Genomic DNA, 25,718 nt, shown 5'->3' with positions numbered 1-25,718 from the left:
GGCTGTGACCCCTCAAGTGGAAAAATGTTTTGCCCCTCGCCTTCTGACCTGTTATACATCCGAGGGCATGCCACTCCAGACTCCCTGTTTGTCACTACCACCAGGAAGAGGGCTGGGGTACCACTATCTACTGCAGAAGCACCCCCCGACCAGGACTGCAAAAAGTTGTATGCCCTTGTCAAATGCATCACCACTTCGGCAGCATATTCGATAAGAATTGCTAATAATTCAACACTTATTGCAGGTTATAGTGAGGTGCAGTGGAACCTGCTTCAGGAAGGCCTCCAAGAAGTCACTGAACCGGTGCGATCATGCCTACAGGCGATTGTCTCATAAGGGAAGCAGGTGACCCACAGCAGTCTAAAAAATACATTGGATGCAGCAGAGACGGCGGGTGGACTCTGGCCCAAGGGACTCTTCTCAAAAGGCACGCCTGGCTTAAGACCTCAGGGTTTAAGCCAGAAACGTTGGCCTCCTTAATAAACAAACCAGTGGAGGACACAGATTTGTTTGGCATGGCTGTGGATGATGCCTTGGAGATGGCGAAGAAAGAGCACAAGACTCTTCAGTCTCTTAATCAGATCACTGCTAGACCTTCCCAGCAAGGGGGAGGAAACTCTCACTGCTCCTTTCTGGGCCAGTCTTTTTCCCGATCTCCACACAACCAGTATGGCACAGGAGGTACATCATCATCTGCACAAGGTGCAGCTGGCACCAGCCAATACCAGCCGAGGGACAACGAAGCGGTAAAGGCAGGGGGAGAAAGTACACCCCAAGAGTCTCCCCGGCCTCCGCTCCCAAATGACTTGCCAGTCCGGGTTCCCTCCTGTCTCTCCCCGTTGGGGGGGCGTTTAACATCGTACACTTAAGTCACGTCCCCTTTCCTCCATACTGCATGGGCGTCCCTTCCAAGGGACAGGAGCCAGAACCTTTTTCACCAGAAAAAACCTTCTTCCCCTTTAAATTAAAGGCGTGTGGGGATGCGGCCCTGGGAGCATGCGCTGCCTTGACTCCGTCCTCTGGCGCCACACCTCAGTCCCCTCTTCTGCATCAACGAGAACGGGCCGTATTCACCAGCGCTCCTGGGTTTGGCTTTGGCCATGTAATTCCATGCACGGGTACATCTTTTCTTTTTTGACTTTTTATCATTTAGGTACTTGGTCCTCGGGCGTCGCGCTCCTCCCCCGGCGCATGTCCACTTCTACAGGGTTCAGCAGGTATCCATCCTGCGACGGGCTCTTCCCGACTAAAGACCCCCACCCCCTCTGCCTGCAGTGCCTTGGCCCAGACCACGGCTGGCAAGCTTGTACCGCATGCAACGTGCTTTCCTCGCGGTCTCTGAAGAGCAGACTAGCCATGTGGAGGGAGCTCTTCCAGAGATCACCTCCAATAGACCTAAAGGACTTTGTCTATCATCGATCCAGGCCCAAGGTAGGGCTGCTCTTTTCCAGTGCACCCCGCAAGGGAGACTCCTTCCCAAGGACTTGCACGTGCGGGAGGGTCCGCCCAGGTTCTGGTACAAGCGCAAGTACTGAGGCTGAATCAGCTACCAGCTGTCATGCCCAGGGGGTCAGTAGAGCCTCCCACTAACAGTGCTGAGGGACCAGAAAGTTCTTTTGCCGAATCTTCACCCGAGGGGCTATGCCCTAGTACCAGCAACATGTCCGTGGGGGTGCCTATACGCAGTTCTACCTGCAGATCCGCCAAGGCGAAATGCCTTACGGGCCTCGGCCTGAGGAACAGGGGAGGCCCCACGATCCACACTCGAGTCCTGGATGGGGCGGGGCCCAGTGAGCTGAGCAACATGACACAGGCACGTGGAAGGCAGCTCCACAAAATGGGCGCCGTGCCAGAAATTCCAGACAGCTGGCCGACGCTGCTACAGGAAAGGCAGCAGGTGGAGGATTGGGTTTCAAGGTGGGGCTGGTGTCAACCAGGTATGTGGCCTACAGCTTACCCTGCCTTCGCACAAGCAAGGTTCCCGCAGCGTCCATATGGGCAGGGCACTCGATGGCTCCAGCAGCCACTTGCTACCCCGTCAATATCGCCTACCACCACTCCGGCCTGCGAGGACAGGTTCTTTGAAAGTTACCTCGGGCTCATGAAATCTCCTCGGATGGGGGACCTCTTCAAGGACACCGTCAGGAATGTGCTCCTGCCAATGGCCCCTGTTCAGCCTCATGTCTAGGCGATTCCACAACAGCCTCTTCCTCTGGCTCCGGTCTCCACACCATAGTCCCCGGCTCCCAACTCCCCTCCTCCGGTCCCTGACCAACAGGACCCTCAGGCGGACACAGATGCGGAGGAGAAACCCAACACGCCATCTTCAGCCAAGGCCTTCCACGAATGTCTGGCAGGGCTGGCAAAGTACTTGGGCCTTCCTGAACCCGAGGTCGAGCAACCAGCAGAGGGGGTCTTTGCAGAAGTCATCACGCTATGTCTCGTGACCAGAACAGGGATACTGATGCAGGACGACGTAGTTGCCTTGGCCAAGAAGGGTTTACTCGAGCCCCACTCACTCCAGCCGGTTAATAAACGCCTGGACGTCCAGTACAGGCAGATGGAGGAGTTTACACTCTTGCTATTGGCCTATCCTAAGCCACACTCCTCGGTGATCGCTCTGGCATCACTATATTCCAAGCCTCAGTCGTCCTCATCCTCCTCCTCTGCTAGGCATGGAGGAGAAGATCTTGGAGGCATACAGGAAGAAGCTGTATTCCAATGTGTCCTTGCACCTTCGTCAAGCCAATGCGGATGCCATGCTGGCAGCCGTTAACCAGAGGCTGTGGCGGGACATTGCGGATTTCCTCCCAGAGCTTCCGGCACAGCGCCAATCACGATTCAAGGCAGGATTGGAAGAGGGCGGCGCAGGGCATCATGGAATCCACCGTGGCCTACATTGACACCTCTGGCCATGCCATCTGTATTGCCACAGACATGAGAAGAATGGCCTGGCTCTGTGCTATGAAATTCAACCCGGATGACTCAACATTGGCGCTAACAACGATAAAAAAGGGGGAGCGTAGTAAAGGCTTTTTCCAGTCCCCCTCCTCCGCAACAGCCTGTGAGGGAAAGAAGGCATGACACGCCCCTCTGGGTCCAAGTGTCTCCAGTGGGGGGGGGTGGGTGGGCAGGCTTGTTCTTCATGCACATTTCTGGTGCCAGAATTTCGTGGACCCATGGATCTTCTCTGTAGTCTCCACGGGGTACCGCCTCCCTATCCCAGCCTCTCCTCCCCTCCCACAGGTTGGGACAGCAACTCTTTTGACGGTGATCCGATCGCTTGTTGAGAGCCAGGCAGTGGGGGAAGTCAAGGAAGAACCAGGCAGGCCTGAGAGTTGTGCTGGACCTTTCCACCCTCAACCTACCTTTACAAAAATTCAAGCTTTGATGCCGGAGACATTGTGCAAGGGAGACTGGATGTGCTCCCTGGATCTGAAAGACGCTTACCTACACGTCCCGATCTGACAGCCTTATTGTTCTTTTGGAAGATTCAGGATCATGGGCTACCATTTGCAATAAAAGGTGCTTCCTTTCGGCCTCCAGGGTCTTTACCAGGCTGATGAACACAGTGGCGGCCCTCCTCAGGTCGCAGGGACACCACATCTACCCATACTGCTACGACTGGCTCATCAGGACGACATCTCTGAAAGCAGTGCACTATACTTCAACACTCTTATGAACACACTGCACGAGCTGGGTTTTTCCCTCCACTTCAAGAAGTCGCAGCTGCAACCCACAAAGAGACTGACCTTCTTGGGTCTCATTTGGGACACGTGCACAGAGTTTTTCCTCGGAGGACAAGATCCTGGCCCTCAAGAGGGCCACCGCGCACTTCCTCAGCAGAGAAGGGACCTCGGCCTGGTGGTACCAACACCTACTGGGTCTCATGGCAGCAGTTCTCCTGGCCGTCCCCCATACGAGACTCAGGATGAGGAGGATTCAGCTGCACTTTGCAGCCTCTTGGAACCAGGAGCGAGGCTCTCAGTCAGAGATGATCAATGTTCCTCCATCACTTCACCCGGACCTCACATGGTGGTCCAGGGACTGCAACCTTCGGTTGGGCAAGCCTTTCCGGCAACTTACCCTGCAGGTCACCATCACTACAGACTCCTCTCTCTCGAGGGTTTGGGGGGGGGGGGGCACCCTGGACAACCACTACGTCCATGGCATCTGGATCCGGCAGGAGCGGGAGTACCACATCAATTGGCTGAAACTGAAGGCGATCTGGCTGGCGCTCAGAGCCTTCCTTCCGGTTATCGAGGGCAAGGTCGTCCTCATTCAGATGTCCACCTGACAGGGGAATCCAACCTGGAGGCAGACGGGCTCAACAGATTGGGTGTGGACAAGTACGAGTGGCAGTTGAACAACCTAGTACTGCAGGAAATCTTCTACAAATGGGTACTCCCCCATGTTGATCTATTTGCCTCCTGGGACAACAAGAATTTCCACTGTTCACCCCGTGGCAGGGTCATGGCCCAGGCTCACTAGGCGATGCATTCCAGATTCAGTGGGACGGAATGACAGCATACGCCTTCCCGCCCACACCACTGAAACACAGGGTGATAAGCAAGATCAAGTAATCTTGCCACCTCAGCATCATTCTAATAGCACATATTCTGGTGCAGCAGGGTCATCCACCCCACGCCACAAACTAGCCCTCGCAGGTGGTTCCTGAATAGGTAATGCTAGGCCCCCTCAGCCTTTCCCAGGCTAACCTAGAGATCATACAGCGCGCCAGAAGCAAGTCTACCAGGGCCCATTATAAGAGCAAGTGGACCAGGTTCTGCCACTGGGCAAACTCTAAGGGTATCAACTCACTTGCATGTACTTTGGACGACATGCTCTCCTTCTCGCCGCACCTTGCCCACTCAGGCGTGCAGGTGGACACTTGCCACACTTACTTGGCAGCCATTAGAGGCTTACAGAAACTTGGAGATTTTTATCCTCTTCCAACCCGATTGTCAGGAAACTTTTGACGGGACTCGCCAGACTCAATCTGCCCATCAAGAGGCCACACCCCGTGTGGGACCTTAACATAGTTCTGGCTGCCCTGGTGCACAAACCATTTGAACCAGTGGCGTCTGCGGACATCAGGTTGGTCACCATTAAACTGGCCTTGCTAGTCGCCTCACCTCGGCTCGCAGAATCGGCTCTATCCAGGCGCTGGTTGCCTCCGAGCCATATACTACTTTTCACAAGGATAAAGTAGTCCTGCAGACAAACCCAGCATTCTTGCCCAAGGTGCCTTTCGCATTTCATCTGAACGAAGAAATAGTGCTACCTACGATTTTTGCTGAGCCCAAAGACGAGGCACAGAGTTCTGCACTGCCTTGATGTCAGGTGTGCCCTGAAATTCTACTTGGACAGTACCAAGGGCTTCCGCAAGTCAGATGCACTTTTTGTCACCTTCAGCGGATCAAGACCGGGGTATCGGGCCTCTATAGCCCGTTGGATGGTTTCGGCCATCAAAGAAGCTTATGATGGACAGCACAAGCCACTGCTGGCCAACATGCACGCCCACGCGGTTGGAGCCAAAGCAACGGACAAAGCTTTCCAGCGGCATGTCCCCTGCCAAGTCATAAGTAGGGCGGCCACATGGGCCACCCCTTCAGCTTTCTGCAAGCACTACTGTTTGGATGGCAGTCCTAGATCAGACGTGGCTTTCGGGCAGATGGTTCTTAGAAACCTCTTCTCTCCACCCAAGGGCTACACTCAGTTGTAATCGCCCATGCAGTATGGAGCAAAGGGGATGGACGTAAGAGTAATTATAAATTACTCACCGTTGTGACTAACATACTTAGTCCTTAGTCTCCTTTCCTCCATACGTCCCACCAATCTCCCCCTAATAAAACTGGTGTCATTAGGCAATGCTAATCTATTGTCTATGGGGACTGAGGTGTGGCGCCGGAGTAAGGTCAGCGCATGCTCCCAGGGCTGCAACGCAGCGCACCCTTAAATTTAAAGGTGAATGTTTTTTCTGGTGAAAAGGGTGGTCTCCTCTCCCTTCGAAGGGACGCCCATGCAGTATGGAGGAAAGTCTGTCCCCTTTGTAATTTTCTTCATGCATGGTAGTTGGTCACTTCAGACCATTGAGTGCTACCGACCACCTTGATACCATCCACCAACATCCAGATGCCTATCGCCAGCACACCTGCAAATTCTGCTGGAAGTGGTGCAGATCCTTCAAGAAAAGGGCTCCATTGAAGTTGTCCCCATTCATCGGGTAAACAAGGGTATTGGTTCAGTGTACTTCCTTGTACCCAAAAAGGAACTTGCCATGTGCCCTGTGGTGGACTTGCGCCCAGCGAACATATTTGTCAAGCCACAAAAGTTCAGAATGACAACATTGCAGGAAGTAATCCCTCCGACGCAGACGGATTACATGGCAACACTGGATATGAAAGATGGATACTTTCATATTGCAGTGCTGGCAGCGCACATAAAGTACCTAAGGTTCATGATCGAGAACAAGCACTATTAGTTCAAGGTTCTCCACTTCAGCATTGCTTCAGCCCCAAGGGTGTTTATGAAGGTACTGGTGGTAGTAGCGGCTTACCTGCGCAGGCAGTCCGTTCCAGTCTATCCTTACCTCGACGACTGGCTAATAGGCATGTTCTGTATAAAACCCCTATCAAATACCCAGAAGACAACTACTCTTCAGTCTGGGACTCTCGATCAACGAGAAAAAGTCCAGCCTAGACCCCAGCCAAGTCGAACAATTTCTGGGGGTTCCATTTCTGACCAGAGATGGGCTCATCTTCCCCTCAGAGAGGGTTCAAACAGCCATGCGACTGTTAGGGATGATGGCCTCCTACATCTACCTAGTTCCTCATGCACATCTGCGCATGCACCCCATGGAAAAGTGACTCTCGAGCCAATGGTGTCAGGCCAGCGGACAATGGGACGATCTAGTGGTGTCTCGGCCGCCCTCGTTCAGTCTCTGCAATGGTGGTCAAGGGACAACCTCTTGCAGGTGAAGACCTTCACCACCCCTGCAGTAGAAGCCACTCACCAGAGACTCATCTCTGATCGGGTGGGGGGGGGGGTCTCACCACCTTCATCAGACGGCACACGGCGTGTGGTCCCCAGCGGTAGCAACCAACCACATAAACCTCTTGGAACTGCTAGCAGTGTTAAAAGCCCTGAAGGCTTTCCTAACCGACCTCCAGTAGAAGACGGTCGTAGTCCTCACGGACAGTACCACGGCCATGTATTACCTGAACAAGCAAGGGGGCACACACTCTCCAGGGCTATCCAAACTGTCTCGGGACATATGGAAATGGGCTCTCAAACACAAGATGTTCCTCATGTCACAACATGTTCCAGGGGAACTCAATGTTCTGGTGGACGTTCTCAGCAGAGACTTCCCACTAACCGTAAGTACGAATGGCAGTTACACTAAGACATTGTTCTTAACGTCTTTGCAGACTGGGGCTTCCCAGAGATCGACTTGTTCGCAACTCTGGAGAACACACATTGCCCAGATTACGCCTCCAGGTACCTGCAGAACCACTGCAAGGGGAACGGTCTCTGGATAACATGGTATGGGAAATTTGTCTATGCTTCACCCCTGACTCCCCTACTCCACAGGTTAGTGCATAAGATGCACCAGTAGCCAGTCAGTGATTCTGGTGGCCCCAATCTGGGCCCGCCAACCCTGGTTCTCGCACTTGATGGCAATGTCAGGCGCACCTGTGAGGAAGCTGCCATGCACGTACAACATGCTGTAACAAGACAGGAGGGAGACACTTCATCCATGCCCATCAAACACTCACCAGCCTGGCTCCTGAGGTCATAGTGTTCGGACACCTCCAACTTCCTCAAAGATGCTACTCCAATAAATGAAAACCCATCATCATCTGGTGCAATACCAAGACCATCAATCCTATTGACTGCTCACCAACACATATTGTCCTGTACCTGACTGACCTACTAGATTCAGGCCTGGTTTTCAATTCCTTAAAGGTCCACTTAGCTGCACTTTCAGCCTACACCACGTCCCAGAAGAGGGTTTTGTGGTGTAAAATTCCAGTGATCAATGCTTTTATGGAGGGGGTAAACAGACTTAATGCCCCTATTTCCTACCCAGCTCCTGGATGGGACCTCAATGTTGTACTTACTAGATTAATGGGTCCTCCCTTTGAACCTATGCTTAAGGCTAGCCTTAAAGCACTCACCTACAAGACTGCCTTCTTGGTGGTAATCACATCAATAAGGAGAGTTGGTGATCTGCAGGCCCTTTCAGTTCAAGACCCATTTGTCACGATTCACAAGGATAAAGTGGTCCTGCGCACTCACCCACATTTTGTGCCTAAATGATTTCAAAGTTCCAAGTGAACCTAACAATTGAACGACCCACCTTTTTCCAAAACCCCACTAACTTGATAGAAAGAAGCCTCCACACACTTGATTTGAGGAGATCGGTGATCTATTATTTGAGTAAGTGGCAGCTGGCAGAGAAGGGGAGACCCTGTCTCTAAATCAGCTATTTCAAAGTGGATCATAAACTGCAGCAGACTGTGCTACACTCTTGCCAAGAGAGATCTGCCCTTCAAGCCTAGAGCACACACTACTCGGGGCACAGGAGCTTCCATAGCGTTCATTTCAAACGTTCCTCTTGCGTCCATTTGCAAAGCAGCAACTAGGTGTTCTGTGCTCACCTTTACACAACACTACTGCCTAGATAAACACACTAGGTCTGATTCTCAGGAGGGACAAGTGGTGCTAAGACATCTCTTTGCTACTGTTCCTTCACACATCACACCACCATCTCTGGGTACTACTTGCTAGTCTATGCACAGCATGTGATTCTAAGCAGATTAACAAGCATCAGAAGACGTGCATTACTTGCCATGATAGCATTTCTGATGATTGTATCTGCTTAGATTCACATGCGCCTACCCTCATGGAGTAGAAGGAACATCGACATCTTACACCTTCTCTCTCTGTACTCACGTTGGTCATAAGGCTCCCTCACGGCAGAAAAAACACAATCGGAGGGACCTTGACACGAGAGGGATTTCGGGTACACTATATGTCACGTTGGGGATGGTGTAAGTCATGCCCATTTCCCCTTTCAATCCTCGAAAGAAAGATGCAATACTCTGTGATTAACACTAGATGTCAGACTATATCCACAGCATGTGAATCTAATCGGATACAATCATCAGAAATGCTGTTACGGTAAGTATTGCATGTCATTTGTGGTAAGAGTACAAATGCTTGCATTTGGAAATCAGTTTCTAACGAATTTGTCTTGCAAATATAACTGCTTCACAGTTACAAAAACAATTCATACCAAAGTAAACAACCCCTTGTGTCTATTTCTTAAAACTAATAGTGTGAAAAGTACCTACGTACTGTTTAGCTGAATCAAAATAGATTGCTTTTTTTTAATATTGCCTCATGAAAGCAATAAAGCTTTGTGATATTTGTTTTATTCCTAATTTTCTAAACATTTCTTTCCCAAGGTTCAAAGACCATCCAACGTTAAATGAGAGATATTTATTGCTCCATCTTCTAGGTCGAGGTGGCTTTAGTGAAGTATATAAGGTAAAGAACATTTGTATCTGCTGCTGTTATTTTAGGTTGCTTATCTGTGGTCATATGATATTTACAACCACAAATTCATTTAGTACTCTGGTGATTTTTTTTTGTTTTTTTAAAGCAACAGCATGCATTTCTCTCTTTAACTGTCCCTTCTAATGTGATCACCTCATAGTGAAACTATTGTGTTGCTAGATGGTAATGCAATAACTCCTTTTGCAGCAGTTAAAAATGAATTAAAAAGAGATGTGCTTGTGCTCAACCCCATAGTGCCCTCGCCTTACCCCATACGGACTCTCATATGGGTCTTAACGTTTAAAAAATATTCTGTCACATGGTTCATGGCTGAAACTTTTATTTCTTGATTACGGCTAGCTTCCATTTGTTGTGTGGTGTGGCCTTGTAGTCTCTTTCCTTAATTCAAGCCTGTGTGTGGGAAGCATCTTTTTGATGCTGTAGGTTGTCTATTGTCTCAATGGGAAATGTGCAGTCAGCTAGATCCTGTTGTCTTTGCATGCCTATTGTTGTACTGTGTAATTCAGGTTACATCAAACTTTATATAGGAAAATGCAAAAATGTTTACTTTGGTTTTCAGCCATTAACCATGTCAAAATATGCAAATGACATGGACAAATCCCACCACTAATTGCACATTTTGCAAAATGTTATCATTTTTATGCCCAAATGTTGTATTTATTGCTTTAAAAAAATCTGCATAGGGATTTCCCTTGGGACTGAAAAATGTACTATTTGAGCTACGATATATAAAATTGTCTGAGATTGTTTGGCACGCCGCTGAGCTATTGACTAAAGTAGTACAAGCCATAAACCCTTCAATAAACCGCCATACATGAGCAATTAACTTTTTGAATTATTTCCCTATATGCTCTCTAAATTCAGAGTGCTAAGTGAAACAAAGCTTATGCTACTCATCAGTCAAACATTTTGAAGCAGCGAACCCACCATGGGAAACGAGGAGCACCACTGGAAGAAAAAATCAAATTAATTTTATACTGCAGAGCATTCAGAAATACCTCCAACCATCACACCCATATGCATGCACATGAAGGTTGGCGGAACAAAGGCAAGTAATGTCTGTACTGTGGCACATACACAATTATCTGCAGCACTCAACACACATCATATACAAACCTCACCCAACTGACCCCCTACCAACATAAAGGACTTGAGGGAGACCACCAAGGGGTGAGAGGAAGATGACCGCTTAATGTTAGCACTCTGGCGTCCCCTTTAGCGCTGCCTGATTGGAGGTGACCCTCTGCGTGAAATACAGCCAGTGAATTGGAGCAGCTTCCTCTGTGACACAGGTGAGAAAAGATGGGAAGAACCTTGGGAGGAAGAGAACCCCCCCCCCGCCATCCCTCCCCCCTCCCCTGGTTTCAGAAATCACAGGTGAGACATAGGGCTGCCGGACACCCGGTGTAGGAATGCCACGTGGTTAAGACCTCCCTCCTTCTCCCTCTGACAGCCGAAACCCGAGCAGGGGTGTTGGTCGGTGGCTGCATGAGCTGGTGACCGGCAAACAAAGATACTGATTCAGGAGGTGGTAGCCTGTGGGGTGCCACATGGGCAGACTGAGATCCGGCACCTGGTGTATAGAAACAGTAAGCTGGGTTCAGTGAGGCGTGTGGGAGTTGCAGATAAACCAGCAGTGATGACAACTTCCCCATGCCCGAGTGGTCCCCCCCCCTCCCTCCCTTGGTGAAGTTGAGGGACCGGAAACCCTAACCCAAATCTGAAGGCCGGCTCCCCACAAGTGAAGCAGCGGGTGGTGCCTCTCCTGGGATGCATGGCCGAGACTGAAGTGCTGAAACAGAGCTGGAAGTGCCTAGGGTTTGCAGGTTCCATGCTTGACTACTCAGAGGAACACTGGATCTGCATTGCACCGACCAGGAGCACAAAGGAAGAGGTTGCATGTCAGACACAACAGCGGTTGTGGGTAAAAGGGGCATGGATCAGCAGAGTGTTTCTTTCTCTCCCCTTTCCCTGAGTGGGAGCTCCCTCAATAGTGATAAAAAGGTTGTAATGTTTCCCATATTGTAAGTCATCTCCATGTGCGATGCTTGAGATACCATTCAGAACTGTGCACCAGGCATAAACCTGCTCTTCAACCTGGAAATGCTGGAATCCACCAACAGTGCGGGGCTCAGCGAACAGGAGAGACTAGAGGCCCTAACGATAATGGATATCCTGAGTATCCTACAAGAAATAATGGCGCTGACATCTGGCTTGCAGGCTTTGCGTTCGTAACTAAAGGGAAGGATGACCAAGGTAGAGGATTGTGTTGTGGCCACAGACTCTAATCAAACCTCGGTGCCATACTAAAAGAAGTGGAGTGTGAAGAAAAGGAATTGTCCCTCAAAGTTGAGTTGAATATGTAACAAAGGAAAGGAGCAACCTTAAGTTATAGTTATCTGTGAACTCCCAGTTTTGAAAACACATTGAGTCCTGAAAGAATGGACTAAACAATGTTGAAATTAATATAAAAAAATATAAATTGTTTTTATTAAATCCTCACCCAGTTAAATAACCTTGTATGGTGTGTAAGTCAATAGTTCCACAAAATTAGTCCGTAATAACATGCATTAAAACAAAGAATTTGACACAATTTGAACAATTTTATCAATGTAGACACAATACGCAATAGGAATAGAAAATGTCAAAGTACACACATTTGTGTCTTCACTGGCCCTACATGTTTCTGTCCTCCTAAAAAAGTAAATTAATGAATATTCCTCAGGGGCTGAAATTTGAAGGGGACTTGATTCAGAAGGGATTTGATCAAGCAATTTGGGCTGCACTGTCCCTTTTGGGGTGGGACCAAGCCTGATTTGGATATGGTCTTTTCACTTTTGTAATGGCTTGACAGACGAATAACCATGGTCTGGCGGGTTGCCCAGAGCTATGCCAGAGGTTAGGATGAATTCCAAATCTTCTAGCCATACCCTCTTTTGTTTTCCTGTAAACACCCCAAGTGGGACGGGTATGCCTAGACATGGGTCCTGTGCCTGATGGACCCAGAGACCCAAGCTACACCTCACTGAATAGGTCCAACAAGGCAGAAACATGTTTTTGGATTCTTATTGTCTGAGGTAGAAGGAATGTGACTAAGCAGTTCGGTCTGGACTGCCCCTTTTGGGGTGGGACCAAGCCTGATTTAAATGTGGTCTTTCCCCTTTTGTAATGGCTTGGCAGGCGAAGAACTATGGTCTGGAGGGTTGCCCAGAGCAATGCCAGAGGTTAAGATTTATTCTAAACCTGCCAACCATCACCTCTTGTTTTGCTAAACGGCAAACAAGCGACTTCCCATGTCACCCATCTGAATTTAGGCACAGAATGAAAATTTGTGGAGGCTGAACACAAACATCTATCAGGACATAGCAGCAGAGTTCAGTACTGATAAAGTTATCATTTTGACCATATAAAGCTTGATGCACAATGCACATTGTCTGGAACTCTTTCTGATGCTTGTTACTCTGCTTAGAATCGCGTGCTGTGTATATAATCCGACATCTAGTGGTAATCGCGAAGTATTGTATCTTTCTTTCCAAGATTGAAAGGGGACGTCGACATGGGCGTGATTAACACTATCCCTAACGTGACGTGTAGTATACCCAAAATCCCTCGCGCATCGAGGTCCCTCAGATTGTTTTTGTCTGCCCAACTAGTTGGTCGCCTTATGCGGAGCTCGCCAGAGTTAATATTTGAAATGAATCATTCGTTGTCCCACAACCGATGGATATTTTAGTCTTTGACTTCTTCTCAACAACCACTTTGTGGATCTCTATGCAGACGCCATCCAACTGATGTTTCGGTGACTGGTGCATCGATCGATGTCGGTAGACTGCGTGGCCTCGATCCTCTGCCCAGGCCCTTACGGTAGGGAGTGTGGGGAACTAGGTTGATTCTTTTCTAAAAATTCATTTCCTCTTCTCTCTTGGCTGCTGCCTTTTACCTCTGCTATGGAGAGGACTCGATATGTGTTTTCCGTCTTGCAACGGAAAATACCCCTGGAAGGACACCAATCGCAAATGCAATAGTTGCTTACCTCGTGACCACGACGAGCGATCCTGTAAGTCCTGCAAAATCCTTCATCCTAAAACGTTAAATGATCAGGGGACAAGGCGGTGGACGGCCTACGCGATGCAGGCCGGAAGCCATTCCCCGTTGGCGCATTCACCTCGAGTGACTAGGACTCTAGCAGCAGCGATGGCTCCGAAGTGGAGGCCATAGACATTTCGGCTGAACCGTCCAGTTCCCAGGGGCCAATCCCCAGCCCCGACAAGCAGGCCACCGGTACTGCTGTGGTGAGATCACGCCCCAGCAACAGGGGCACACACGCCCCACCCAAGGATAAACATACAACCCCCTGAGCTTCCTCGACAGATACTTCGAAGAAGCATCAGTCGCCAAGAGGCCCACCTAAAACTTCGGTGCCTACCAAACCTCACAGTCCGACACCCTCCCCGCATCCAACTTCTCGGCATGCGTCTGGGCATTCCACTCATAAGGGCGTCTCTTCTAAAAAGCACATGAGTGCCAACACGCCGTCTAAGAGCGCGTCGGCTTCAAAGGTTTCGGCTGAGCCTTTAACAGCGACAACACTTACAGGCACGTCAAAATCCCACATACAACCGCTGGAGTTATGCAAGAGTCGTGCGGCTATTGCTTCGGTGTTCATATGACCAAAAAGCACCCCCTCGCGTCAAGAGTACACTGAAGGGGCTGAGCCTCTCTCTAAGGCTTTCGGATAAATCCCCTCCCTCTAGTGAGCTTTTCCCTCCTCCAGACACCTCTGCTTCATCCATGTGGACCAGAGAGGTTAAAAAATGAAATGGACAAAATGTCAGTTTATAGACTTCTCTGAAAGGTTTATTACTCCCAATAGAACTAAGGAGGAAGATTCCTGCCCCATTTTACCGAAGCTGCAGAAGCTTCCAAACTCTAACTCACCAAGAAGAAGTATGAGTTTTCAGAACCTGAGGAGACATATGAGGATCCCTATAGTCATGAGGACAATCGTTTTGGCAGGACAAAACTGACCAGTGTCCAGATTGGGGACAAGATCAGCCAGCAGGTGAAGCACCTGGGCTCTCACCCACTCCAACTCATGACCCAGACGTTTATTTGCCTGGACTCGCCCTCCTCGCCTCAACAGAGGCAGCCATCGCCTATTGACGATTAAATGGCTTTCAATGCCATCCTGAAGAGAGCCGCAGACCACTTCCAAATTGCCACACAGGAAGCTGTTCAGGACTGATTTTGTGGAGGACATTCTAAAGGAGAAGCCTTGCAGAAGTCGAGCTATTCCCCTGCTGAATTCCATCAAGAAGTGCCTTGCACCTTCCTTACTGTCCCCTTCCCTTACAAGGGCTGTCAACCCTCGGGTCGAGAAACTGTTCAACCCCACTCCATCAGACCCAATGTACATTCGGGGGCATGCCACACCAGATTCCCTAGTTACTACCACCACCAGGAAAGGGCTGGGGTGCCACAGTCTACTGCAGAGGCTCCCCTTGACAAAGACTGCAAGAAACTGTGCCCTTGGCAAGCGTTTCACCGCGTTGGCAGTATAATCTATGAGAATTGCTAATATTCTCCAGCATGGGGTCTGGCATGGATTCACATGCTCATGAATATTCCCCGTCGTCAGGCTGGGAATCCTCGGTAAAGAAAAAACCAGTATCAGTTTCGTTTCTGATCTGTCTTTCGTAGCAATAACCAATCACTGGTCTCTGCGTCATACTGACCACAGCCAATGACTGCCCTCTACCTAAGCACCGCCTCTGGCAGCCATCTTCAGATTTTTACCGCACGTTCATGTGTTGGGATCCTCGTGCTATTGCTCTCGAGCGTTAGTGCTATTTTTTCGCGCTTTTTTCACAAAAACTTCGATTCTTCGGTCAAAGAGCCTCAAGCTCCACCGATACTACATCCGATCTACGGGGACCCGTGTCGGATTCATCTGTGCCCCTCAAGGGTGAAGATTTCGTCGAGCTACGCTTCGGAGGACTCCAGAAGCTTCTCAGGCCCGGTCTCGGAGATGGCCCAGGAGAAGGGAAGCTCGACGCCCGGAAAGCTGTTCAGGGTCTGCCCTGGATGCCAGCTGCAGAACGTCTTTAAGGAGGACGAACACTCTTTCTGCCTTTACTGCCTTCATGAGGACAAAACGCACGTGGAGAAGGACTGTGCGTTTTGCGGCGACATGTCGGAACGGACCATGAAGGACCGTCATCAACGTCTCGCCAACTGGCTGCAGGGTAAGAGCCCGTCTGGCGAGAAGAAGAAGAAATCCGAGCGGTCTTCTAAGACCTTTGAGGGCGCCCCGGCGACGGGGGCCCAACATAAGGCCAAGCACCGCGAGTCCGCTGGCACCGGGAGCGCCGAACGGTCGGGCTCTACGGGCGCCAGGCAGGGCGCACCCTCCCCGGCACCATCAACCACGAGCCAACGCTCTGGGTCGGGTAAGAGGAAGGCCGAGCACCCGGCGAAGCTCCTGGAGAGGCCCCGGTCGAGCTCGAAGGCAGAGGAGGAGCGTGGCAGTGCCCCCTCCCTCAAGGACAAGGCGGTGAGCGCACCTAGGGTGGTGAAGGCCTTGATCCATCCGACCAAGCCCTCTATCGAAACGGTCGCGGCGGCCCTGGCCCAGCCTGTGGAGGCTACTCCAGTGGTGGCGACCTCAGGGCCCAGAATCTCCCTGCCTCCTCGGAGGGAGTCTTCTTTTATGCCCATCGATAGGACCCCCGTGAAAACCTCCGTGGAGAAGAAGGGGGGGCAGGGCGTCGTCGTAGATTCGGCCTCAACCTCAGAAGAAGAGCTGGTCGAGGTCTTAAGCCACGGCCTAGGCGTGGAACAAGACCAGCCCGTCGGAATGGGTGCCGACGCAGGCGACGACGACGACATCGTCGAGGATGCCGACGGGGCCCCTGCTCGCCCGTCGGATTCCCCTCTGCCAGCGCCGCGAGACAACTCGGCGGCCATTTTGTTGGCCATACAGTCCTTATGCACTGAGATAAGGACGAGGCTACCGTTACCGACGGAGGAACCTCTCCCGTCGGGGGATCCAGAACCGGGACCTTCTGGTGTTCCCCCTGCCAAGAAAAGAAGGATCCATCCTCCACCTCCTTTTCAACCGTCGCGCCCCGTCCAGCCCTCCTCCCCGTCCACCCGAGGGGATGATACGGGGACTGACACGGCAGCGACGGGTACGGACGACGAGGCATACGACGAGGATTTTCCGTCGTCGCCCCCCACCAGGGCTTCTCCGCCCGACGAGATCGGATCTTTCCATTCCATGATCTCCAGGGCTTCCGAGCTTTTTCAACTCTGCCCCGAGGAGAAGAAAAAGGAAGGCTTCCTTTATCAGCGGCGCGAGGCCAAGAGGAAGACGGTCCTCGCAGTGCCTCTGTTGGACGACATTTGGGATGAGGGCCTTTCCCTCCTCAAGAACCCTTCCACGACGCCAGCTAGAAGAGACCGGTACGAGAAGAAGTACCGGGTCCCGGACACGGCCCCCCTATGCCTCCGGGCGCAGCCTACCCCGGACTCCGTCGTCTCCGCGGCGGCCAGGAAGAAAGCGGGGGGGGGTGCGGCCTCCACATCGACTTCCCCGCCGGACGGCGAGGGAAAGAAATTGGATGCTATGGGACGTAGAGTCATCTCGTCGGCAGCGACGACGATTAAAGCGGCCAACGCCTTGGCTATCGTGGCCCGCTACGACAGGGAGCTCTGGTACAAGATGGCTCCCCTGCTGGATTTTCTGCCGGACGACAAGAGGGCTGAGGCCCTTGAGATCCTCCAGGAAGGTGAAGTGGCTTCTGACCACGCCATCACCGTGGCGACGGACATCGCCGACGCGGGGTTCCGCCAGCTAGGCAACGGCGTTTGCCTTCGACGTCGTGGATGGCTCAAAGCTACGGATTTTCGGCAGGACGTCCAGACCAGAGTCCTGGACATGCCCTTCGACGGGAACAACCTGTTCGGGAAGACGGTGGACGATTCCCTCCAGGCCATCAAGGCGGATACTGAGACGGCCCGGGCCCTGGGAGTCCTGCAGCAACGACGGACGCCCTTTCGGAGCGGCGGAGGCAAGGGCGCCTCCAAAGGTTCCGGTGGCGGTTTCGCTTCCTACCGTCAAGCGGCCCGCTCGTCGTCGCAAGAGGCCTACAGAGGACGAGGCAAGTCTAGCGGACCCCGCCGTCGTCGCCAAGGAGGTCAAGGCGGCAAGGCCGCGTCCAAGCAGGATTGAACCGGCCGTGGGGTCGGGCCCCCACCGAAGCACCCCGGTGGGAGGCCGGCTGGCGGGCTTCGTCAGCGTGTGGGAGTCCATCTCCACCGACCGTTGGGTGCTGGAGGCCCTGGCCCGGGGCCACGCGCTCGAGTTTCAAAGAAGGTGCCCGCGCGTCCCCCCCGTGGCCAGGAGAGAACTTCACGTCCCTCAACTTCTCCTGGAGGTAAAGGCGATGCTCAGAAAGGGCGCCATCGAACTCGTCCCAAAGAGGCTTCGGGGCTCCGGAGTCTACTCGCGATACTTCCTCGTGAAGAAGAAGACGGGAGGATGGCGCCCCATCCTAGACCTGCGACGGCTGAACAAGTTCATCAAGGCGCAGAAGTTCAGGATGGTCACCTTACAGCACGTCCTGGGTCAACTGGAGGAAGGAGACTTCCTGTCGTCGTTGGATTTGGAGGATGCCTACTTCCACATTCCAATCCTAAAGGGGCACCGAAAATTCCTCAGGTTCGTGGTCCAAGGGCGGCATTACCAGTTCAAAGCCCTTCCCTTCGGACTGCGGTCGGCACCCAGGGTATTCACCAAGTGCCTCGCACCGGTGGCGGCGCAGCTGCGCCGCGAGGGGATTCACGTCTACCCCTACCTGGACGACTGGCTCATCCGCGCCAAGACGAAGGAGCTCGCCGTGGTCCACACGGCAAGGACCGTCCAACTCCTCACGGACCTGGGATTCTCCGTGAACTACACCAAATCCCACCTGGTGCCCGCGCAAGTCGCACTGTTTCTGGGAGCGAGGCTCGACACAGTGTCCCTTCTGGCCTCCCCGTCGGAGGAGAGGACCAGGACCATCTTGGGCAAGGTGCAACGGATGCTGGTGGCCGACGCGGCCAAAGTGAGATCCATCAAGTCCCTCCTCGGGATGATGTCTTCCTGCATCTACCTCATTCCCATGTGCAGGCTCCGGATGCGCCCGTTGCAAGAATTCCTGGATGCGCGCTGGATCCAGACGACGGGCAGCTTCGAGGAAAGGATCAAGCTCGACGAGAGTTTCCGGCGAGCGATACGGTGGTGGGGCACCCGCGCGCATCTGACGGCGGGCATGGACTTCCAGACCCCAGCCCACCAGGAGACTGTGACCACGGATGCCTCCCTGGAAGGGTGGGGAGCGCACACCGAAATTCTGCACGCGAGGGGACTCTGGCTCCCGACGGAGAAGTCCCTGCATATCAACGTCCTGGAGCTCCGTGCAGTGTTTTGGGCCCTCAGGTCCTTCCTTCCGTCCCTGAAGGGCAAGGTGGTGAGGATCTTCACCGACAACACCACCACCATGTTTTACATCAGGAAACAGGGCGGAACCAGGTCCCCAGCGCTGTCCAAGGAGGCGCAGGACCTGTGGCATTGGGCCGTCGCCCAAGGGATTTTTCTGGTGGCGTTTCATCTGGCAGGGATAAAAAACACCATCGCCGACTCACTCAGCAGGGAGCTGCGCTCGTGCCACGAGTGGGAACTACGGCAGGATCTAGTGGATCGCCTCTTCCGACGGTGGGGCACACCCCAGATCGACCTGTTCGCGACGGCGACGAACACCAAGTGCCGGAGGTTCGCCAGCAGGTTTCCCCAGACGAGGAGCATGGGCGATGCTTTCTCGTTCCCCTGGGAGGGCCTGTTCCTCTACGCGTTCCCTCCCTTGCCTCTGCTAATCCGGCTCGTCAACCAGCTCAAGAGGTCACGGTGCAGGATGATCCTCGTCGCACCTGCGTGGCCGAGGCAGATATGGTTCCCGGACCTTCTGGACTTGTCAGCGTCCCCGCCGATCAAGCTGCCGGCGGACGCAGACCTACTCTCCAGGGAAGGAGGCTCCATCCTCCACCACGACCCGAAGTCGCTGAACTTGCAGGCCTGGCTCCTGCAGCGCTAGAGTTTGGAGGATACGACATACCGGCCGATTGCAGAGAGGTTCTTGCAAAGGCCAGGGCGTCCTCGACTCTTAAATGCTACGGACACAAATGGAAGAGGTTCTCTGTCTGGTGCCACGCACAGAAGATTAACCCTCTACGGATTACGGCTCCCCAAGTACTGCCGTACCTGCTGACGCTGGCCAAAGCTGGACTGGCACACGCGTCCATCAAGATTCATCTTGCTGCGATCTCCCGATACACCAGAACCACGGGGCGGACGTCCTTGTGGTCTCATCGTCTGGTGAAAGAGTTCATGAAGGGACTATTCAGATCGTTCCCGCCGGTGAAGGCTCCGGCCCCGGCGTGGGAGCTCAACGTGGTGCTGACCAAGCTCATGGGACCTCCGTTCGAGCCTCTGCACTCGGCCCCGTTGAAGTTTCTATCGTGGAAGACAGCCTTTCTCGTGGCCATCACCTCCGCACGACGAGTGGGTGAGATCCAGGCCCTTTCCTGCAAGGCCCCGTACTTGACTTTCCACGACACGAGGGTAGTGCTCAGGACGCACCCCTCCTTCATGCCCAAGGTACCGTCGGACTTCCATCTCAACGAACCCTTGGTGTTACCTGTGTTCTTCCCGTCGCCTTCGTCGCCGGCTGAGAGGACTTTGCACTCGCTGGATGTAGCTAGAGCGCTGAAGTTCTACGTGGATCGCACGAAGGGTTTTCGGAAGACGTCACAACTCTTTGTGAACTTTGGACCTGTCAATCAGGGGAAGGCTCTCTCGAAGGCTTCCATCTCCAGATGGCTCTCCGGCTGTATCATGTACTGTCACCGGTTGGCAAACCGACCGCTGCCTGGCCGTCCGAGAGCCCATTCCACCAGAGCGATCGCAGCTACCACGGCGTTCCTATCTGGTGTGCCCCTGCTGGACATATGCAGGGCTGCTACGTGGAGGTCGACGCACACCTTCACGAAATTCTACTGCGTCGACCGGGATTCCAGGGAGGAGTCCAGGGTCGGCCAAGCAGTGCTGCGCAACCTGTTCGCCTGAGGTGAGCCTGGTGAGGAGGTAAGATGCTTAATGTTGAGTTGATGTGATGCTTAATGTTGAGCCTTTGCCACCTCCCGTGGTTGTGCATGTGTGTACTGCTATGTATTCTTTATTCATGAGCATGTGAATCCATGCCAGACCCCATGCTGGAGAAGGAACAAGTTACTTACCTGTAACTGTTGTTCTCCAGCATGGGTCTGGCATGGATTCACATGCGAACCCTCCCGCCTACCCCTCTGCGGCTCTTCACTTGGTCATACTGCCACTTCACGTGCTTCCAAATCTGAAGATGGCTGCCAGAGGCGGTGCTTAGGTAGAGGGCAGTCATTGGCTGTGGTCAGTATGACGCAGAGACCAGTGATTGGTTATTGCTACGAAAGACAGATCAGAAACGAAACTGATACTGGTTTTTTCTTTACCGAGGATTCCCAGCCTGACGACGGGGAATATTCATGAGCATGTGAATCCATGCCAGACCCATGCTGGAGAACAACAGTTACAGGTAAGTAACTTGTTCCTTACTACTCTTCTCACGAGTTATAGCGATGTGCAGTGGAACCTGCTTCAGGAGGGCCTCCAAGAGTTCCCTGAACCCACGCTATCACGCCTGCAGGTGGTCATCTCTGAGGGAAGGCAAGTGACACACAACATCCTTAAAAACACACTAGACGCTGCAGAGGTGGCGGGACGCACCCTGGCACAGGATACTCTTCTCAAGAGGCACACCTGGCTAAAGAATTCAGGTTTTAACCCAGAGACTCTGGCCTCTTTGATAAACAAGCTCACGGAAGATTCAAACTTGCTCAGTAAAGCTGTGGATGCCGCTTTGGAAACGGCAAAGAAAGAGCATGAGACACTCAAATCTCTCAACCAAATCACAGCCAAGCCTTTTCAACAGCGGGGAGGTGCAAACACTTGCTGCTCCTTTCGGGGCCAGTCCTCGCAAGATCCACACGCACAGTATGGCACAGGAGGTACCCCATGGTCCTCCGGACAAGGTTCTGCTGGGAATACGCAACAATACCAGCAGAGGGGACACCGCAGAGGCAAGGGTAGAGGCCGAAACTCCACTCCAAGTGGATCACCGGTTTCCGCAGAAAAATGAATCGCCAGTCCGGGTCCCCTCCCATGCCTCCCTGGTCGGGGGACGGTTGACATAATGGGCCTTCATGCATGGGAGTGGGTTGCATCAGACAAGTCGGTGCTCAAGATCGCCACCCACGGTTATTGTATCGAGTTCCACCGGCCACCTCAATACCATCCACCAAAGAGCAGACGCCTTTCAGCTTACCTGCAAATCCTGCTGGAAGAGGTGCAGATCCTTCAGGAAAAGGGCGCCATAGAAGTTGTCCCCATTCATCAGGTAAATGAGGGTATTTCTTCAGTGTACTTCCTTGTACCCAAAAAGGATCTCACCATGCGCCCTGTGTTTAGACTTGCGCCCAGCAAACAAATTTGTCAAACCGCAGAAGTTCAGAATGACAACATTGCAGGAAGTAATACCTCTGCTGGTGCAGGGGGCTTACATGGCAACATTGGATATGAAGGATGCATACTTTCCTATTTCAATGTTGCCAGCGCACAGAAATTACCTAAGGTTCATGATGGTGCACAAGCACTATCAGTTCAAGGTCCTTCGCTTTGCCTCAGCCCCATGGGTGTGAACGAAGGTACTGGCGGTAGTAGCGGCTCACCGCTGCAGGCAGTCCATCCCAGCTTACCCTTACCTCGACAACTGGCTAATAACAGGGGATTTGTATGGAACATGCCTAACAAACACCCAAAAGATTGTAGCTCTCCTTCAGTCTAGGGTTCTTGATCAACGAGAAAAAGTTACGCCTAGAACCTGGCCAAGTCGAGCAGTTTCTGGGGGCTCTAATTCAGACCAAAGACGGTCTCCCCTTTCCCTCAAAGGAGTGAGTTCAAAAACATGCTGTTCCAGATCCCTCACTATGTAGCCAATAGCGAGGTCACCGTACGCAAAGCCATGTGACTGTTAGGGATGAAGGCCTCCTGCATCTGCTCCATGCAAGAGTAGCTCTCGAGCCAATGGTGTCAGGCCAGCAGACAATGGGACGATCTAGTGGTTGTCTCGGCAGCCCTCGTTCAGTCTCTCCAGTGGTGGACAATGGAAAACCTCTTGCAAGGGGAACACCTTCACCACCCCTGCGGTAGAAGCCACTCTCACCTCTCACGGAGTTGGGGGGGAGGGGGGGGCCTCACCTCCTTCATCAGACGGCACACAGCGTGTGGTCCCCAGCGATAGCAACCAACCACATAAACCTGTTGGAACTGATAGCAGTGTTCAAAGCCCCGAATGCAGTCCAAACAGACCTCCAGGGGAAGACAGTCCTAGTCCTCACAGACAGTACCACAGCCATGTAATATCTGAACAAACGGGGGGCACTCACTCTCCAGGGCTATCCAAACTGTCACAGAACGTATGGAAATGGGCTCCCAAACACAAGATCTTCCTCCTATCACAACACGTTCCAGGGGAACTCAATCTTCTGGCGGACATATTCAGCAGTTACTTGCCACTACCTGTAGAGCACGAGTGCTGATTACACAAAGACCTTGTTCTCACCGTCGTCGCAGACTCGGGCTTCTCAGAGATCAACTTTGGAGAAATCACATTGCCCAGATTACGACTCCAGGTACCCGCAGAACCGCTCCAAGGGGAACGCACTCTGGATAACATGTCGGGGAAATTTGTTTACCCCCCCCCCCCCTGAAGAAACACCTCCGCCTCCCCCCCTTCCCCCCCCTTCCTCCAGCTCCTCCCCTGCCCAACAAAATAGTGCACAGGATGCACCAGGAACCAGCCATGATGATTCTGGTGGCCCCGCCAACCCTGCTTCTCTCATCTCAAGGCAATGTCAGTCTACCCTCCCAGCTGCCCATACAACATGCTGGCACAACACAGGATGGAAACACTTAATTTATGCCCGCAAACTCTCAACCTAGCAGCCTGGCTCCTGAAGTCAGAGTTCGGGACCTCCAACTCCCTCAACGGTGCATGGACATAGGTAACTATGAAAACTGAACACAAGGCAAGGCATAAAATAAGCAGTGTTGCATAGCAATTGGCTATGCAATTTGCAGATTTGCTAATTAAACTGACACTTGTGTAGCACAGCTTGCTATTTAAATTAACCTGTTCACTGGAAGCGCAGTTTACCCTGCATTTCTCTCTTCCCTCTGGGATCTGTCTTCCCTCTTTTCCCTGTTCACTGCAAGTTCAAAGGGGCTAATGGAGAGAGTGCAACAGTAAGGATCTCCTCCACTCTTAAAAGTGCCGAAGTCCCAAGCGGCCGCCGAGGTTCTAGGGTGACGATAATAGAGTGCCCCACTATAGGGCAAATAAAGATCTCCCTGAAATTCGTAAGCTGAGCTTCGCTAGGAGATGGATACTCAAACGCCTTTTGTTTGCAGAACAATGTATTTTTGAGAAACGCTTAATGTCCTTTGAACTTTTCCAACAACGGTTTTCACCATCAACATATGATCGTTTCTTGTATACACAGTTCAAACATGCTATGGTCATGCAATTTCGGGGTGGGTATGATCTCTAGGCGCAGTCCCCTATGGAGGCCAACATCAACAATGAGCTGATTCCTAAGGGGGGGGGGCTATCTTGTCACTCTATCAGGTTATCCTCAACTTCCAGTCTCATTCCTTCGTAAAAGTTGAGCAGAAATGGAAAGAAGATGTGCATACACTGGAACTGGAAGATTGGCAGAAAGCCTGGATGTCCCTGCGTGATTACCATCCCAGCTCGACTTAGGCTAGTTCAATTGAAAATTCTTCACAGGGTTTACTATGGGTATTAGCCAGTTTATAATTGATTGAATGGTACATTTCACCGAATTCGGCGTGTACCATTCCATCAATTCTAAAACATACCGAACATGTGGAGCGGGGGTGTCGCTCGCTCTCCATGTTTGGCCATTTTGGCCTGGGAAGCCGTGGGGAGGTGAGTGAGTGGGATTGCGTGGGTGTCCCCGGTTTCCTCAATATTTCCTCGCCATCCTGTTCACGTGCCTGATCTCGGGGGCTTTAAACATAACTTAATTTCACATCACTATGCTTACACTCTACTATGCACCATCACACTGCTATACCCCTGAGAAATATTCGGCATAGCTGTTCACATACGAATACTACCCCACGAGCACCTCATCACCCTACTAAAACGCAGCTAGCCGATGACATTCCGGCCTAGTTTCTCCCATAATGCTTCCTTTCAGGCCTAACGCAGCCAGAACCCAGTCTGGGTGTCCACTTACCAGACTGCGGACATCCAACTGATATCCTCAGCACCACACCCAACGCTAGGATGCAGCTACCATCCAACAACTTCAGCTGCACACATATTTGGTGCACCCATGCACTCTACGACACTATCTCTCTCTACTGACCAGAACTACGGTTCCCGAGGGCGTTCAACTTACCAGCGCTTTGAGGTCATACCAATGATATATAGAGCTCTATATAAATGGCAAGTAACATAACATGCAGGGGACCAAAAAACGAAATAAAAAGGGGACCCTGCAGCGTCAGATCCATTCCTATAATGCGGGTTGGATCTGACGCCCTGGGGGTGCAGAGGACATGGAGGTGCGCGAACAGATAAGTACGGGAGGGTTGGTGGGGGCGGCCGCATTTCGGTTTCATATTTATTGGGGTTGTTTGTCTGATAAGTGTTCTAATGCAAGCAGATTTATTGCGGACAGTTCTCTGAGAACAATTATCAGACAAACAAACCACATCCTTACTATGCACTTGATTTTCTCTTTAAATGTGGTCGGGCTGTGACTTTTTTAGCACATCTGTTTTTGTGTCCATTCCTGCAGCTAACCTTTACATTGTACAGACACTCATCTCAATGTCACTTCAGCAGTCCACAAAAATGCTGTATTGTTGCTTATTTTATGTCTTTGGCACAAATAATTTCTGGCGACATTAA

At 52.0% G+C, this 25,718-nt stretch overlaps 1 protein-coding gene across 5 annotated transcripts in view; it reads left to right on the top strand.

The window, feature by feature from the left end:
* TLK1 (tousled like kinase 1) overlaps positions 1-25,718 on the top strand; it is a 1,414,233-nt gene that overhangs the window by 946,196 nt on the left and 442,319 nt on the right. For all 5 annotated transcript variants that reach the window (XM_069616191.1, XM_069616192.1, XM_069616193.1 and 2 more), the window contains one exon: positions 9,474-9,555. In XM_069616191.1, coding sequence (XP_069472292.1) covers positions 9,474-9,555 — 82 coding nt within the window. The remainder of the gene's footprint in view (positions 1-9,473; positions 9,556-25,718) is intronic.

This window comes from Ambystoma mexicanum, chromosome 9 (genome assembly GCF_040938575.1).
Source record: "Ambystoma mexicanum isolate Mex_15411 chromosome 9, UKY_AmexF1_1, whole genome shotgun sequence".
Taxonomy (NCBI): Eukaryota; Metazoa; Chordata; class Amphibia; order Caudata; family Ambystomatidae; genus Ambystoma; species Ambystoma mexicanum.
The sequence above is the reverse complement of the archived record's forward strand: the minus strand, read 5'-3'. Positions and strand labels throughout refer to the sequence as shown.